Raw genomic sequence first — 18,260 nt, 5'->3', positions numbered from 1 at the left:
TGCCAGACAATGGGAGTGAAGGGAGGAGAGGGCAGAAGGGTGGACGGAGGAAGACTCTGGGAATGGTGGAACCATATGGGAGAAGCCGGGAACGGGGTGGCAAAGAAATGAATGTGAGGATAATGTTTACAGAGGGTAGAAATATGATAATGGGAATGGAGGGCTGAGGAAGGAGGGAAATGGGACTGCTGGTGGATGACAAAAGATGGAGATTTGATAGGTAGCTTTAAAGAGGAGGAGAAGGGTGAGAAAGAAGAGGGTGAAATTTGAGTTGACAGGCAGAAAATAAGAGAGGAAAGAGCTAAAAAGGAATGATCAGTATATCAGAGGCAGCTGTAGTGAGGGAAAAGAGAGGAGAAAAGACAAATGGACAGCAGTCACTTGAAAGAGAATTAGCAGACGACAGACAGGAAAGCAAAAAAGAAAAACTGGAACCAACATGAAGGAAAAATAAAATGTCCAGACAACAAAGGTAGAAAAAAATCATTTTATTTTGAATGTTTTAAATGGAATATGTTAGCTGTGGGAAATGTGCATAGCAAATGTAGAAAAGGAAATGCATTTCTGTTTTTGTTTTTTGTCTGAATATTTTTATTTTTAATTTATGATCCTTTGTTCTGTATTTGGTAAGGATATGTCAGTGCAATAGTAATGGCTGGTGGGGGAAGCAGAGAGGAGAGGTATCAGGGATGGGGGCCCTCCTTTATTATTTTCTGACCTGGGCTCTAGCATGTCACTGGTCCTGACCCTTGCTGTATAGCTGGTGGGGATCCTCAGCGGAGGATCTCCTCCAAAGACGGCCCAAACGCTCTTCAACCAAGCTGTGCAGTTGGGGACAGCATCCTTGATCCATTGACAACTAAGCATGCATGGGGTGCCAGCTTTAGTGGCTTAGGGAATTTGCTGCTGCCTAAAAGTTAGTTCTGGCCACCTTCAGAGGAAGACTTTAGCTGACAGAGTACGGGGATCCTCAATAACTAAAGTATTTATATTTTGTGGTGGGGATAGGGTGGGGCAGAGAAACTTTTGTTCCAATCCACTTTGGGCACAAGCCCATCCAAAATTGATTGTCTGGCTATGCCATTGGTGCAGAGGGATAAGGGAAAGTGCAGTGGAGAGAGAAATGTACAGCCTGAGGTGCTGTTTTTGTGATGAATGTGGCTTTACTGTTTTATTGGTGTTCCTTTCCTTTTAATTTTCACTGTAAACCACTTTGATACGAAAAGTAGTATATCAAGATTTCTTAAACTATTAAACTACATTCCCTCCCACACCCCTTTTTTTGGATGAGAATAAAATGTTGTTAAGACAGGTAGAATGGTTTTTACAAGCACTCTACCCCAGCTCAGTCAGAAATTCTCTCTCCTTTTATTTCACTCTCATGGTTGATTACAAAAACACACATCATGACTTGCCATTTTGAAAGAAGATTTTCATTCCTACTGATGGGAGATAAATTTATGAATCCTCTTTATTCAGTCAGGGGGGACACAAGTTAGTACTGGAAATTAGACACGTGTTAACAGAAAATTTCTTATTTGTATTGTTCCATTGTATAATAGCATGTGATGTCTCTAAATAGTGCATGCTTTTGCAAACCAAAAGTACAAAAATTCACACATCTGCTGGAGCCTCTTCCTTCCCACCACCAATGAACATTGAGCCTTCTTGATTTGTGCAGGGTCAGATGGTGCAGAGTGCTCTTAGCTCTCCCCGTCAGAGTGTCTTTGTGATCTCATAATTACTACTACTACTACTACTTAACATTTCTATAGCGCTGCTAGGGTTACGCAGCGCTGTACAATTTAACATAAAAGGACAGACCCTGCTCAAAGAGCTTACAATTCAGAAGAAGTAGTGAAAGCAGGTGAGCTTGTGACATCAGTTGCACATGACTGACCAGGAATTCTCTCTTGTATCACTGTATTCCAGTGCAAGGAACATTGTTTACATTCTTGGGTCTGCTTTTAGAAATTTACATAATGATTTCTGGAAGTGTGTTCAGGTCCCTTGTGGTTATTTATGCTTACATAATAAAAGTATGTGGGGACTTGCCACATACTCAAATCATTCTGATACTCAAACACAAACTACCCACATCGCTTGTATTTGAAGATTGGGTGTCTTTGTGGACAGACCATAAACATGTACTTTCAATTCTTTCGAGTAGCCTAATGGTTAGTGTAGTGGCCTGAGAACCAGGGGAATTGGGTTTAGTTCCCACTGCAGCTCGGTGTGACTCTGGGCAAGTCACTTAGCCCCCCCCCCCCCCCCTCACACACACACACATTGCCCCAGGTGCAAAATAAGCACCTGTTATATTAAATCCCATCCCCTTTCCCTCTCCATATAGTTTGAAGTATGCATGTTGGCTACACACACGCAGTTTAGGTGGTTGAAAATCCATGGATGTGAATTCAGCCACTTTAGCTGAGTAGATCCTGACTCAGCCTTGTACGTTTGATTACCAAAAATAAAGGTTCATATGGGTCCCTCCTCCCCACCAATGGTGGTTATTTCTTTCTTTCCGCATTCCTGTAGGTGCCTTTGGAGAAACATGTATCTGGACTTAGTACTGATCAGCAGTAAACTGAAATGATACACGAGCATGAACGAAAAACTTTGGCAACAAGCTATCATTATATAGTTATTCAGGTGCTTTAGCCACTCAACCTGAACACCCAAACTCTAAGCCTAAAGTATATGTATATCGATTCAAAACAGCAAAAAAGAGGAGCAGACCCACGTAGTAAAATAAAATAATGTTTATTCAACGCAGATACATAAAAACAGCATACAGTTTTGTTCTAACCACCCAACATGGCCCTGTTTCACCTTCACAAGGACTGCCTCAGGAGCTTAACATACCACTGCACTAACCAGACAGGGGAAAACATTGGACTACTCCTGCTGGTTTTATGTTAAACCCCTGACGCAGCCCTTGTGAGGGCGAAATATGGCCATGCTGGGCGGTTGGAGAAAAATTGTATGCTGTTTTTTATGTATCTGCATTGAATAAATATTTTATTTTTCTACATGGATGTGCTCCTTTTTTTTTTTTCTTTTTTTTTTTCTTTTTTGCTGTTCTGGATTTTGCAGGCCGCTTGCCTGTGTGTTTTATTTTAATAGATTCAAAACGTCCATTTGTGTAAAGCAGTGGTTCCCAAACTTTCTAGGTTCATGGCATCCCTAGGCCACAGTTTGGAAACTGCTGTTTTAGGTTTTCTTCTCCCCCCCCCCCCCCCCCCACGGCGGCAGGGGGTCCTATCTTTGCTGGTAGGGATGCCCAAATCTTGCCAGCTGAAGCAATCTGCTGCCCAAGTCCCGAGCTCCATGCTAGCTGAGAAAGTCAGCGGCATGCTTTAGCTGCCGAAGCTGACATTCCTGCGCATGCTCAGTATACCGAGCAAGTACGGAAGTGCCAGCGTGAGTGGATGAAGCATACCACCGACTTCCTTAGGCAGCTCTGGGCTGGGGCAGCAGACTGCTTCAGCTGGTAGGTCATGGGCATCCCCCAGCCATTCCTATGAGTTTGCTGCCGTTCACTGGGTAAATCTCTCTTATTTGCACCCTTCTCCGCCACTGCTAACACCAGACTCCGTTCCTTTTATCTTGCCTCACTATATGCCTGGAATAGACTTCCTGAGCCGGTACGTCAAGCTCCATCTCTGGCCGTCTTCAAATCTAAGCTAAAAACCCACCTTTTTGTTGCTGCTTTTAACTCCTAACCCTTATTCACTTGTTCAGAACCCTTATTTTATCATCCTCACTTTAATGTTCCCTTATCTCTTGTTTGTCCTGTTTGTCTGTCCTAATTAGATTGTAAGCTCTGTCAAGCGGGGACTGTCTCTTCATGTTCAAGTGTACAGCACTGCGTACGTCTAGTAGCGCTATAGAAATGATAAGTAGTAGTACTAGTCAGGAACCTCTGGTCTAAAATGTGAACCAGTGGAACAGATTATAATGTGATGCTTATTAATAATCTGAATTTATGCTTCTGTTTCCTGTGTTAAGGGCCCCTAAGCATCGGTTTCAGAAAGGGCTGTTGGAGCAGGGGGTTTCTAGAACATTTAGGAGCAGCTGCAAGTGGACTGCCTTCTTTCTTGTGCACCCCTGCAAATAGACGGAATTTACACTACTTATAGAAAAAGTAATGGGGTAAGGGAGAGGGAGCAGCTGGTTTCTATGAGACAGAGCTGTCGTCTTCCTTCTTTTCTGTTCCTGTGTGGCCTACCAGGGATGTGTGCAGGCAAAAATAAATCTGGTTTTAGTATTTCCCTGAAATTTTCCCAGTTTTTGGGTGGTTTATTTTCAGTTTCACACAGTTCAAATATCAATATTTTTAGTACTTGCTGTAGTGTGTTAATATGAACTAATTGACTTAACATGCATTCATTCATGAGTTAGTGCATTGCTGAACTGAATCCGCAATGACAAGTGAACATCCCTGTGGTCAACAGCCCAGCAGGCATGCAATCCTTCAGCAGAGATGGCTTGTTAAAATTGTCTGTGGACTATGAAGTTGCAAACTTGGAGATGCATTTCGGAGGGACTAAATGACTCAGCCTTATGTAACTGGGGAGAGCCAGGTCACAGTTAAGCTGCCAACTGCAGTAAGATGGGATTGCATCTCCAAGAGCACCAAAACGTGTACCTCAGAGAGGCACCTCATTAGGTTATCAGTCATTACAGCATGTTGATTGACAGAGAACATTCTGACCTCTGTTCTCTGCTCCTGAGAATGTTGCCGCTGGGTCTGGAATCGGCGCATGCCAATGGAATGCTCAAATATTCTAGGGAATGCAAGTTACATTAAGAATCACAGGACTTATTCATTGTTCCCAGAGGCATGGAATGGGAGAGATTTCGTGATCTGAAGGGCCGAAAACTTTTGTTTTGACTATGTTTACCTGAGGATTAAGACTTGTGGGCAGTAACACCATTTGAAAGCCCCCACCCCCCTCTTTCTCATTAATTCAGTACAGCTGTTGTGTATTTCAGACTTGATACGTTTAATTTGATGCTGTTCACTATAACCAGCTTTTCTGACAGGATGTTCAGATTTGAACTAGAAGGAGCATAGATGAAAGCTAAGATGTCTGCTTGCTCTTTAAGATAAGGGCTGACAGCCATAATTGTACTTCATTAAGAGTTCACCTGAGTAGAGTGAAATTTAATAATAATTTGTAGAGCAACATTCTATGTTCTAGCAACACAGAAAATGAGGGCAGATAAAGACCAGTGTTGTATAGTAAATAAGGGCTTCTTTTACAAAGCTGCACTATCGATTCCTGCGTTGCAAATGAGAGGAAGCCCATTCAGTTTCTATGGGCATTTTCCGCACGGGAATTGCTAGCATGGCTTTGTAAAAGAAGCCCTAAGTACATGTAACTAGTTACTGCATTTAAGTCCAAGTTTTGTTACTGGTAAAGAAGTACATGATGACATTTGTTACTTTTACTGAAGTAATAATTTCACCATTTTCCCCGTTACTTTTACTCAATTACATCTGATGCTTGCAGTAAAGTAAAAGCAGAAGGGAGATGTAAATGACAATTCCTCAGTAAACCAAATGAAGCAGCAAAACTGGGAACAGGATTTGTTTTTGTTGCAAACCTCATCACACAAACAGTGGATCATCTCATCTTAAATTTTTCTGTTCAGTGAATATATTTTATTTATTATTTTTTTTTTTTTACATTTGTACCCCGCGCTTTCCCACTCATGGCAGGCTCAATGCGGCTTACATGGGGCAATGGAGGGTTAAGTGACTTGCCCAGAGTCACCAGGAGCTGCCTGTGCCTGAAGTGGGAATCGAACTCAGTTCCCCAGGACCAGAGTCCACCACCCTAACCACTAGGCCACTCCTCCACTCCTATAGCCTATAAGAACAGTGGAGTTGCCTGTGTTTGTTGAACTGGTTACTGGTCTCCAGCCAAACAGAACAGTGATGTGTTGGGTCCTTTTCAACCGGAGATGAAGCTGAAGCTAGTAGCAATTCTTGGTGAACAGACATAGGTCTCTATCACAGCAGACTGCTCGTCATCCCATGGGAAATTTTACATTGGGGTGACTGTCCACTGGATTGATAAGAGCCTTTAGAGAGGAAGTCTGCTTGTCTGGCCTTAAGACTGAAAGGTTCCCACACATTTTAATGTTCATGCATCAGTTCTTGATGCATCATTGTCATGCTGTCCAGTTACAGAGAAGACTTTTTTTTTTACAAAGTTAAATGTGAAGATGCACGTGGTGAATCAGACAGCACCATATCTAATACAGATGATAATGAGAATAATGATGATAAAGTACTCTCTGCTATATGGAAGTCAAGTGTTTCAGAGATTCCCTTGATCATAGCCTGCAGCCAGCCCCAGTCAGAAGACATCAGTAATATTACAACCTGGCCTGATTTGAAAGAACTTTTTATCAGACTGAACAATCCATTTTCTCCTAGTGCAGTTGTTGAATCATTTTAGCTGTGCTGGATTTAAACAAACTCACATGAGTGACAGTCATTTTCAAAAAATTTAGTTTTACTAAAAGCAAAGTGGATTGAATTGTAGAGCAATAAAGTTGTTGAGATAAAAACATTAACAATAGTTGCCTTCATTGTAGTTGTGGTACTTCTACTTTTGCTCAAAAAATATTATATTAGGCAATAACTTTTTTACTTTCACATAAGTAAATTTTTATGTTTTCTTCACTGTACTTTTACTTAGGCATTAAAATGTACATTTATTTCTACTTTTACTTAAGTACTTTTAATATTCCCCTTATCTCTTGTTTGTCCTATTTGTCTGTCCTAATTACTACTACTACTACTTGACATTAGAGTGTAAGCTGTGTCGAGCAGGGACTGTCTCTTCATGTTCAAGTGTACAGCGCTGCGTGCGTCTAGTAGCGCTTTGGAAATGATAAGTAGTAGTAGTACTTTGAACAACACTGATAAAAGAACATGCAGTAGATGAGCAGTAATGTCCCTATCCTCAGAGTGAACTCTATTTACCACTGTCCTTTTGTTACCTCTCACATAAGTAGTTTCTGATCCAGGCAAGGCTGCCAGCTGCCACCATCCCCTGCTTCCTCCCCCACTTGGACAGCCGCCCCTCTGCTGCCACAGATTCTTTCCTTCCTACCTCATCCCCTCTCGCTTCCAGCCATGGTGAAAACGAAGTACCTGACATCAGGAGGAGGAGGGTCAAGGCAGGAAGGACCTGCGGAACAGTGGTCAGAACAGAAGACTTCAGCTTGCATTGGTCTCCTGGTCATATGTGTATCAGCCAGGTTAGCAGCACGTTAACGTATCATGCTGCTAACCCTGCTGGGAACACAGAAGTAGGAGACCAATGCAGCGGCAGCCTGCCTGAGCTGCCTTCCTGCCATACAAATCTTGCCGACACGGCAGCACTACCACCGGGCCCCCCTTGGAGGCCTGGCCTGGGGAATTCCCCCCTCCCCCCACCCCCTAGAAAAGCCTCCCACTAGAAATAAGAGCTGAATTATCTTTATTTAAATTTAAAGCAGCCATCAAGACCTGGTTGTTTAGGTGAGCCTTGGATGGACAGTAGTATCTGTGGCAGTTACGGAATCTACATCCTTTTATGCCTCGCCCTTCCTTCCCCCTTCTCTCTTTCTCCTTGTTTTAGCAGTGTTGGTTGTTGCACTTTTCTATCTACATTATGGAGTTCCTGTCTTGCTAATTGTTAGTCTGTAAACCGCTTGGTTCTGGTTTCAGTTATAGCGGTATAGCAAAAGTGTAGTAACGAATAAATACAGAATGAAGTAGCAAGAAAACAACTTCAACTGGGTTTCATTTTGGAGGTGGAATTAAACTTCATGAGATTCAGAAGAATGACCCCCTTAATTCCTCATGTTAAAGCCCTGGCCAAAAGAGTACTTAAAAAAAAAATCTATGCATGCCTTTGAGCTGGTGTGAAACCCCCATAAACATGTATTCCCTTTGTAAAATGGGGAATCTACTTTTAGATTTTTAGTCCTACCGAATCAACAGCCCCCCCCCCCCCCTGAAATTTCTGTGTGGTATGGATCTCTGTGTTTAAAAAGTGGCTTTCTGAAATTGGCATATACATTTGTGTGTATATAAATGTCCCTATTTGCACATAGATGTGTTTCTGAAGTAATGGCCGCAGAATCTGATATTTGTGTGATCATGTTGTCTGCATAGGGATCACTGCATTTTTAAATAGCTATTGAAGGTGTGATAGAAATTGAATATCAGTATCCCAGTGGCTCTCAACAGTGTTTAGAGATTAATTGAAGCAGACAGCAAACTAGGCAGATTTCACTGGATATTTTTTAAGCATTGTAAACCACCTTGATGTACTTGCATGATTGGGGGGTATATCGAGATCATGTAAATAAATAAATTGGGAAAGTTCCTCAATTCAGTTCGCTGCCTATAAAAAGGTATTGGCTTGGGGAAAACTCCTATAAGATCTTTTTTCACATGGATCCCTTGGGTCCTGTGTAGAAGGAATTCATTGTAACAGACTTGATGGGTCCCACAGCTGTCTTCTTCTTTGACTGCAGATTGAAGATGGCGGTAAGGCAGCCCTGTGCCGGAAGATGCAAGTTGGTGATGAGTTGGTGAACATCAATGGAACGCCGCTATATGGCTCCAGGCAGGAGGCACTCATCCTCATCAAGGGCTCCTTCAGGATCCTGAAGATGATCGTAAGGCGGTAAGAAGAACCATACTCTATTTTATTGCATTTCATGAACATGCAAAAATCATAGGGATGTGCCAGGGTTTAGTCATCAAATATCGTGCACATTGTTTTCATGACAGGAGCAACATAACAGCTTAGGATTATTAAGGGGATAATTCTAGAACTGGATTCACCCGTTTAGGCGCCCCCAGAATACATGATAGTCACTTAGGAGTAAATTCTATAAGTAGTGCCTAAAAATCAGTGCCAATAATGTGTCACGCTTAGCGCGATTCTATACTGAGTATTCTCCCTTTATAAATTCGTGCTTAGCACTAAGCTGCACCTAACTATAGGTGCTTACAATTAAGCCTGCTATAAGCAGGCCTAAATATGGGGCCTAAGTTAGGAACACTAAGGTAACATAGTAACATAGTAGATGACGGCAGAAAAAGACCTGCATGGTCCATCCAGTCTGCCCAACAAGATAACTCATATTTGCTACTTTCTGTGTATACCCTACTTTGATTTGTACCTGTGCTTCTCAGAGCACAGACCGTATAAGTCTGCCCAGCACTATCCCCGCCTCCCAACCACCAGCCCTGCCTCCCAACCACCGGCTCTGGCACAGACCGTACAAGTCTGCCCAGCACTATCCCCGCCTCCCAACCACCAGCCCCGCCTTCCGATCTTGACTAAGCTCCTGAGGATCCATTCCTTCGGCACAGGATTCCTTTATTCTTATCCCACGTTTTCATTTCCACCACCTCCCGCGGGAGTGCATTCCAAGCATCCACTACTCTCTCTGTGAAAAAATACTTCCTGACATTTTTCTTGAGTCTGCCCCCCTTCAATCTCATTTCATGTCCTCTTGTTCTACCATCTCTCCGGGAAAAGGTTCATTTGCGGATTAATACCTTTCAAATATTTGAACGTCTGTATCATATCACCCCTGTTTCTCCTTTCCTCCAGAGTATACATGTTTAGTTCAGCAAGTCTCTCCTCATATGTCTTGTAGCGCAAATCCCATACCATTCTCGTAGCTTTTCTTTGCACCGCTTCAATTCTTTTTACATCCTTAACAAGATACGGCCTCCAAAACTGAACACAATACTACAGGTGGGGCCTCACCAACGACTTATACAGGGGCATCAACACCCCCTTTCTTCTGCTGGTCACACCTCTCTCTATACAGCCTAACAACCTTCTAGCTACGGCCACCGCCTTGTCACACTGTTTCGTCGCCTTCAAATCCTCAGATACTATCACCCCAAGATCCCTCTCTCCGCCCGTACCTATCAGATTCTCCCTGCCTAACACATACGTCTCCCGTGGATTTCTATTCCCTAAGTGCATCACTTTGCATTTCTTCACATTGAATTTTAATTGCCAAACCTTAGACCATTCTTCTAGCTTCCTCAGATCCTTTTTCATGTTTTCCACTCCCTCCCGGGTGTCCACTCTGTTACAGATCTTAGTATCATCTGCAAATAGGCAAACTTTACCTTCTAACCCTTCGGCAACGTCACTCACAAATATATTGAACAGAATCGGTGTGATTCTGTATCAATTCATATAAAATCTGGGAATGCCCCCCTGACTATGCCCCCAAATTGTTATGTGCAATCTGTTATAGAATCATATATGCACTTAAATCCTATTTATTGCCAGTAAGTCCTGATTATTGACATCTCCCTATTATCAGTGCTGACTAGCTGCTTGTTCAGTTAAGTTGTGCGCACTCTTTATAGAATCACGCTAAGCGTGTCTTTATTTAGCACCGATTTTTCAGGCGCAATGTATTGAATTTGGCCTTTATTCTATAACAGAATCTAGGCGCTTAGGTTTTTGTTATAGGATACAAGTGTAACCTGGTATTGATGTACCTAACATTACGTCCCCATAGTTTCACCAGCTTTAGGGACACATGTCTAATCTACGTGTCTAAGTCGGAGCCCCGCCTATATCCTGCCCATGCTCCACCCCTGTGTACACCCCTCCTTAAAAATATGCGCTATGTACTGCAGAATAGTGCTTAAGTGCCCTGCTAGCACTTACCAGGGTAAGTGTACACATACCCAGAAAAGTGCTGGTATTTTAAACATTTAAGCCCATAACGTGCATGTAAATGTTGGCCCAGTTTATAGACGCGTCTTTTTTTTGTCCTTCTTTTAACTTTTATTGAAAAATCTTTTAAAGCAAGATAGAAAATAGTGCTCATAAGATCCTTAGCAAACAGATATCAATACAATGAACAGAGACAAGTGGCTGAGTTTTGGATGGACCACTGGGCAAACTGGGTGAGTACATATTGTCTCTGCATTGTCCCCCACCTCAGCACCAACAAAAAACATTAAATGCCTGAGTTGGTGGGAATCCCCAAGCCCCACCAGTTGCAGAGGTCCTCTAGAGGTAAAAACAGTTCCCTCTCCTTGCTCCAGAAAGGAAAAATCTACCAAGTGTGAGACAGAGGAAGAGAAACAGGGTAAAAGTAAGAAATTTGAGGCAAGGCAGGGGGCTCCATGCACTACTATACTTAAGGACTTAGGTTCAAATCCTGGCTTAGGACTCCCGCTTATCGGGTCAGACAGCATCAACAGCCTCTGGCAGAGAAGGGATAATTTTGCTTGTTGTATTGTTATTGCTTTTATTGTACCCCACATTGTATGACTTTTTCTTGTAAGTAGCAGGTTATAAGACTCTGAAATTGAAATAAATTCACTGTGCAAGAGCAACACCTAGTGGTTACACACTGTATCAGATATGTTAATTCAGTAGTTTCAGGCAGATTTTTAACCGGGTAAATCGGCTGCCACAGAAGGAAAAGCAGAGGTGTACCAGGGCCACTGTTACCTGCAGAGTCAAATTCCTCATCTCCTGTGCATTCTTCTCCAGTGGTAGGAGGATCTGGCAAGCAGTGCTGTCTTAACCTGCTGCTGCTCTATAATCACAACCAAGGAGGTTTAATTGACAGGAGATGGCATCATGTGACAAGGCTGAAGCCGTGGCCACCATCTTAATACACTCAAAGCAAAGCAAATTATTGGTCCATGATGGCACTAAGCCACACATAGGCAGTCCTTTTTTCTAATGAGCATTTGCTATTGTTTTGGGTGACTCAATATGGCAGCAAGCTCTGCCTTCTAGCTTAAGGCCAGATAATGGGCCAAGCATGCTCCCGCTGTCTCCTGTCAATTAAACCTCTTTGGTCACAACAACAAGAAGGCCCAAAGGCCTTGTGAAACTCACCAGTGCCACCTGCAGATTAAAACCAGTAGAGGAGGAGGAAGCACTGATGACTGACAGCTGAAGGGGATGAGGTGATTGGAGGGGAGGGGAGTGCTGATGTTTACATGTTTGTGGGAGTTTTAAAATGTACCTATATTACGAGAGGAGGGGGAAGATAACACATTTGTTTGCCTAGGCCCCACCAAGGGATTAATTAATTCTGCCCTGTTTTTTGGTAGTTGCAGTGCACCAAAGAGAGCCACCTCCTGCAGCTCATAGTGTGTAATATGAACAGGAAACATATGGAGATGTACTTGAAAGTTCTTTTGCAACAAACCAATAGCACTCAGTCCAATTAGGACATGTGTTATTTTTTTCTGCTTCATTTCTTGGTACTTGGATTTATAGAACAATTGCTTGGTACTGACACTTCTAATAGCAGTGTTGTTCCCCTCTCCCAGTTTTCTTGCATCCTGTTTTTCACAGGTTATAATTGGAATATCAGAGTACAGTGAGGAGGCACTGTGGCTTTCTGATGCACAGACTTCTTTCACCTCAGGCTCCTAGTTTAGATGTAAAGAAATACAAAGGAATACATTTGGTAGGAGTCCCAAGTCGTAAGTGCTCCGTCACCATCAAACAGGCTTTGGCTATGAGGTACAAAGAATCTTTCTCATAACATATAATATGGAAAGATTTATTTATTTTAAATGTGTGCACACCTTTTTCAGTAGTAACTCAAGGTGAGTTACATTTGAGTACACTGGGTATTTCCCTGTCTCTGGATGGCTCTCAAGTCCAAGTTTGTACCTGAGGCAATGGAGGATTGAGTGACTTGCCCCAAGATCACAAGGAGCAGCAGTGAGATTTGAACCAGCCGCCTCTGGATCTCAAGACCAGTGCTCTAAGCACTAGGCTACTCCTCCACTCCAGTGATATTAATTTTAGAAACCTGATGATGAACCAAAACTATCTGATCTTTCTATTCTTTCTGTTGTCTCTTTTACATATAAATTCAGTTGTTTGTCTAGACCTCAGGTGCAGTTACAGTGCTGCTTGGTACACCACGCTGGTAACTGAAGCCATTACTATGTTCCTTGTGTCAGCGAATGCTGCTGGAATGTGCTGTGCGGGTATGGGACTCTTGAGGCAGAGGTTACAGGCTTCTCCTTTCTTCTTTGAATGCAAGGTGAGGGTATTTTGGGTTAACAGTGCTGGGGATGGGGCTCCGCTGCCAGGGAATCCCACACTCAGGCTGGCTGTACCACATCTCTCTTCTGCCAGCATTCGCGGCTTAGTTAAATGTTGATTTTTGTAAACAAACAAAATGCAGATTTGGAAGTATTTGGTTGTTCTTGAAAGTGAAAAATATGACCTTCAGCTTTTATGGAAACGATCTTGCCTTTTTGTTCATGGAGGACTTTGAGAGTCTTTTTTTTTTCCTTTAGTAGAGGAGTGTGGTAGCCGTGTTAGTCCACTCTTAAGGTTATCAATAGAAATCAAACAAAATAAAACATGGAAAAGAAAATAAGATGATACCTTTTTTATTGGACATAACTTAATACATTTCTTGATTAGCTTTCGAAGGTTGCCCTTCTTCGTCAGATCGGAAATAAGCAAATGTGCTAGCTGACAGTGTTTCTTTTCCATGTTTTTTTCCTTTAAAAAGAAAGAAAATCATTCGTATATTAACTTTTGTCTGTACATTGTTTCCTGAGCTATTCAACCCCCAGCAAACACATTTTCTTTTTAAAAGCTAGAAACAGAAATGACATTTTCCCAAAAATCTTACATAGTAACATAGTAAATGACGGCAGATAAAGACCTGTACGGTCCATCCAGTCTGGCCAACAAGATAAACTCATTTTACATGGTGATACTTTGTACCCAAGTTTGATTTGTCCTTGCCGTTCTCAGGGCACAGACCGTAGAAGTCTGCCCAGCATTGTTCTTGTACTAAGTTCTAAAGCTAACGTCGAAACCCCTTAAAATTTACACTCCAGCCCATCCATATCTATTCAGTCACGATCAGGGTGTAGACTGTAGAAATCTGCCCAGCATCGGTTCTGCTTCCCAATTACTGGCGTCGCCACCTAATCTCTGCTAAGATTTTGTAGATCCATTCCTTCTAAACAGGATTCCTTTGTATTTATCTCACACGTTTGAATTCCATTACCGTTTTCATCTCCACCACCTCCTGCGGGAGGGTATTCCACATATCCATCACCCTCTCTGTGAAAAAAATACTTCCTGACGTTACTCCTGAGTCTGCCCCCCTTCAACCTCAATTCATGTCCTCTAGTTCTACCGCCTTCCCGTCTCCGGAAAAGGTTTGTTTGCGGATTAACACATTTCAAATATCTGAACATCTATCATGTCACCCCTGTTTCTCCTTTCCTCCAAGGTATACATGTTCAGGTCAGCAAGTCTCTCCTCATACGGTTTGCAACGCAAGTCCCATACCATTTTTGTAGCTTTTTTTTGCACCGCTTCCAGTCTTTTTACATCTTTAGCAAGATACGGCCTCCAAAATTGAACACAATACTCCAACTTATGGCAGTAGCTCAAAATTGCAAATAAAATGTTTTCCTTGGACATGACAAAAACAGCGCTCATACAAATTGCCCTGTAAATCTTCTCTTGCTTGTTTTTGTAAGCAGTCTGGAAAGTGAGGTTTCCCCGGCATCTCTAGGTGTGAGAGCATGATATAGTTCCTGAGCCCAGAAGTGCAGTGAAAGTGATCAGTAGTTACAGTAAACTCCTGGGTGTGACTCCTTAACAAGCAGGTTACCCTACAGCAGTGCTTCTCAATCCACTCCTGGAGGTACACCTAGCCAGTCGAGTTCTCGGAATTACCACAGTGAATATGCATGAGAGATCTGCAGGCAAGGGATCTCCAATATACAAATACCTTTCTCCTTGTGCCTGTTCCTTAGTTGTTAATGTAATGCTTATTCTTTGCATGTGTTAGTGGCATTCCTGCATGAAGCTTTCAGACACTATTGGCCCCTGTATATTAAGATGTATTATTGACAAATGATGTGTGTTGCCAGTAGTGTAGATAACTTTGTCATTCTCGGAAATCTGAACTTGTTTCTCCGTCACTTATCCGTTATCGTTGGCTTCCTGTGCAAAATCGTTACCAATTTAAAATTATTGCCATAATTCGTGTCTCTCTATTCAGATGCTCCTCTAAATCTCTCCTCATAATTCTGTCCTTACAAACCATCACACCAGTGAACTGTTCCTTTCCCTTCCTGGTCCTGCACATTCTTGCTTGAAAAGTACTCGCCACTCCACTTTTTATTTCCTTGGTCTCGATTTATGGAATAATCTTTCCCCTGTGAGATGAGTGGAAGCTGTTTTTGTCAAATTTAAGCTGAAGCTCAAAACTTACTTGTTTATGCAGGTTTTTTCCTTATGACGTGCAGGGCATCAGAAACAGAACGAAGCCTTCGCGGGAAGAAGAGGACCTCCTTGGCTGGTGGGGATTGGGGTCCCCCGCAAGCAAAGGTAGCCCACGGCGACGGCAGTGGAGGGTTGGTGGCGGGAGGTGGGGGTCGAGAGGGTCGTCGGCAGGGGGTCCAGGGCCAAATCTACGGGGGCCCAGGCCCCACGTAGCTACGCCACTGATCTCAGCAGTTCCCTTATCCAAAATGGTGTTGTCAGAAGCGTAGCCAGGTTTTGATGTCAGCCAATAAGCACCAATGCAAGGCCGAAGGGCTGATTTAAAATCCGTTTGGGGGAGCGACTACTCCGCTCACACCCCACCTAGCTATGCCTCTGGCTTGCCCTTCAGTAGATAGCAGGCCCAAGTTAGGACCCATTATCTTAGGGGCCCTTTTACTAAGCTGTGGTAAAAGGGGCCCTGCGGCAGCGGCTGTTTTTGCCATTGAGGTGGCAGTAAGGATTATCACAGTAATTGGGCAGTCCACGACGCTGCCCAGTCACTGACGGGTAACCTTCTGTGGAAATGGGGGTGCGCTGGGGTGGAACTACCGTCGGCACCTGCGTTGGGCCAGCCGTAGTTCCGGGTTGCCATGCGGCAACCCTTTAGTAAAAGGGCCCCTTAGCATTTGCAGCCAGGAATGCACAACGTTCCAGTTGCAGTAATACAAAAATACATTTGCTGTGGGATTCACTAATCTGAGGTATTTGAGGGTAGTGTAGGCAATTTTGTGTGTTACTTCTTCTCTGTGGAGCTCTCTTTCTATCACACTTGGGGCTGAGGCATCTTACATTACATTTTGATCTGCCCTTAAGACGTATCTCTTTTCTCAAGCCTTTCCGGGGACAGCAGGCTCATGGAGCATGCTTTGGCTGTGATCTGTTAACTTTCTCTCTCAATTGCAAGATCTATTCTTTCTTCTCCTCTCTTTCCTATCCCTTGCTTTTAGTTCCTTTCATATTTTCAGTTTAGTATGCAAATCAGTTTGATTTGTCCCCATTGAAAGACAGTATATAAAGTGCCAATAAACAGAAACATAGTGAATTCTGTGGTAAGGGTACAACAGTGTGCTTGTTATATCATAGGTCAGTCAGTAGGGACCTGTGATTCCTTAGATGCTTTTAGGGCTGAGATAAGATTAGGGATGCAAAAGACGGGTCTTAATAGTTTTGTCTACATTGCAGAACTGTGTAATCTGATACAGTTTTGGTCATACCGCTGATTTAATGATGAATACAATCTTTTACTAACCCTCAGTTCAGAAAGCAGCATTTAAAATTCAAATTGGATGCCTGATGAAAGAAACCGAGTTGTGGTCCTGCCTGTCACTGGGGAAGGAATCGTGCTGGCTGAAAGAACATTGGAATCCCATCACAATGTGCGTTGGAGTTGGGAAGGGCAGGGCAAGGGACCTCGTGCTCCATAGATCACACTGTCTGGCCCAGAACAAAGGAAGCCTCTGGAAAGCCACCTGGCAAAGCTGGAGGTTCCCAGTGTCCAGCTGTTTTGCTCCTGGAGTTTGGGAGGAAACTTGGCCCAATGTTTGCAGTTAGCTGTAGTTTTGCTTTATCCCTGTCCATATGGTTTGATTTTTATGGCTGTTGCTCCTGTACTATATAAAATAGCTAATCTATTGTATAAATCACTGATGGTCTTTCCAGGCTTCCAGAGCCTTGGGAATTTGAACATTGGGGGGGGGGGGGGGGGGGGGGGGAGGAAGGTCACCCTTCTATAAAGTCCTGCTGTTCTGTAGCAGATGAAGAGATGCACCATTACTTTGACATACTGGGTACTTTTTCACATTTTACTGTTTCATTCCTGCTCCCTTGCCTAGATAAGGTGATTATTGAGGAGCTAAGTTTGCCTTCACCCTGTATCTACCATATACCAGCAAGGATTGTACAGAAGGGCAGAGTGTTTACCACACATTTTGCCATGAAACATGCTCACACACACAAGGACCTTCTTCACATGCATTCTGGCTCCCGGCTCAGGATGTCTCTCATCTTTCCTACCCTGCCTCTTGGGGCCTTCCCTGACCTCTCTCGCTTTCCCGGGTCCAGCCAGCGACTTTCTCTGTCGCCCTTTTACCCCATGCTTCCAAGCCCAGCGTTTTTCCCTCATCTCCCCCACCCTGCCCCTGGGGACCTTAAAACATGCATGCATCAGCAGTAGTGAGTATGGCACTCTGCATTGGACTGTTCCTCTATGATGTCCTGCTCTTGTGGAAACGTGAAATTACATCAGAGGAGACTGGACCAGCAAGGGAGAGAGAGGTCAGGGATGGCCCTCAGAGGCGGGGAAGGAAAAGTGAGAGACATCCCTAGGCGGGAGCTAGAATGCATGTGAAGAAGGTACTTGTAAGTGTGAGAAGGGGCACTAGTGTGTGTGTGTGACTTGGCATGTCTGGACATAGGCAGCTCCTGAAAGTTTATTGGATTTGGGGGATCAGCATAAGTGTTGAGTTCAGCTGTACCCCAGGGTTCCTGATCTGTGATTTAAGGAGGAATTCTTGGCTCCCAAAAGGGATTTTGATGTTGGGTGTGTGCCCACTTGTGTTAGGGACCCACAAGAGCTCTGTTTTTCTTGGTTTTTTTTTTTGTTTGTTTTGTTACATTTGTACCCCGCGCTTTTCCACTCATGGCAGGCTCAATGTGGCTTACATATTATATACAGGTACTTATTTGTACCTGGGGCAATGGAGGGTTAAGTGACTTGCCCAGAGTCACAAGGAGCTGCAGTGGGAATCGTTCCTCAGGATCAAAGTCCACCACCCTAACCACTAGGCCACTCCTCCGCACGGTTTCAGGCACAGTTTGTTGCTCTTAGCCTATACTTGAACTTGCTGCAAAGACAGGCAGTGAGTTTGTTCAGGGCTGTAGGTAAGTCTGGTTCAGTGGGAATGAGTAGCTGCA

At 43.4% G+C, this 18,260-nt stretch overlaps 1 protein-coding gene across 1 annotated transcript in view; it reads left to right on the top strand.

The window, feature by feature from the left end:
- Window positions 1-18,260, top strand: part of SHROOM4 (shroom family member 4) — a 373,235-nt gene that overhangs the window by 178,923 nt on the left and 176,052 nt on the right. Inside the window, exon 2 of the mRNA XM_030210660.1 lies at window positions 8,551-8,702. Coding sequence (XP_030066520.1) covers window positions 8,551-8,702 — 152 coding nt within the window. The remainder of the gene's footprint in view (window positions 1-8,550; window positions 8,703-18,260) is intronic.

The sequence above is a fragment of the Microcaecilia unicolor genome, chromosome 7 (assembly GCF_901765095.1).
Source record: "Microcaecilia unicolor chromosome 7, aMicUni1.1, whole genome shotgun sequence".
Taxonomy (NCBI): Eukaryota; Metazoa; Chordata; class Amphibia; order Gymnophiona; family Siphonopidae; genus Microcaecilia; species Microcaecilia unicolor.
Note: the sequence above shows the minus strand (reverse complement) of the source record. Positions and strands in the feature narration are given on the sequence as shown.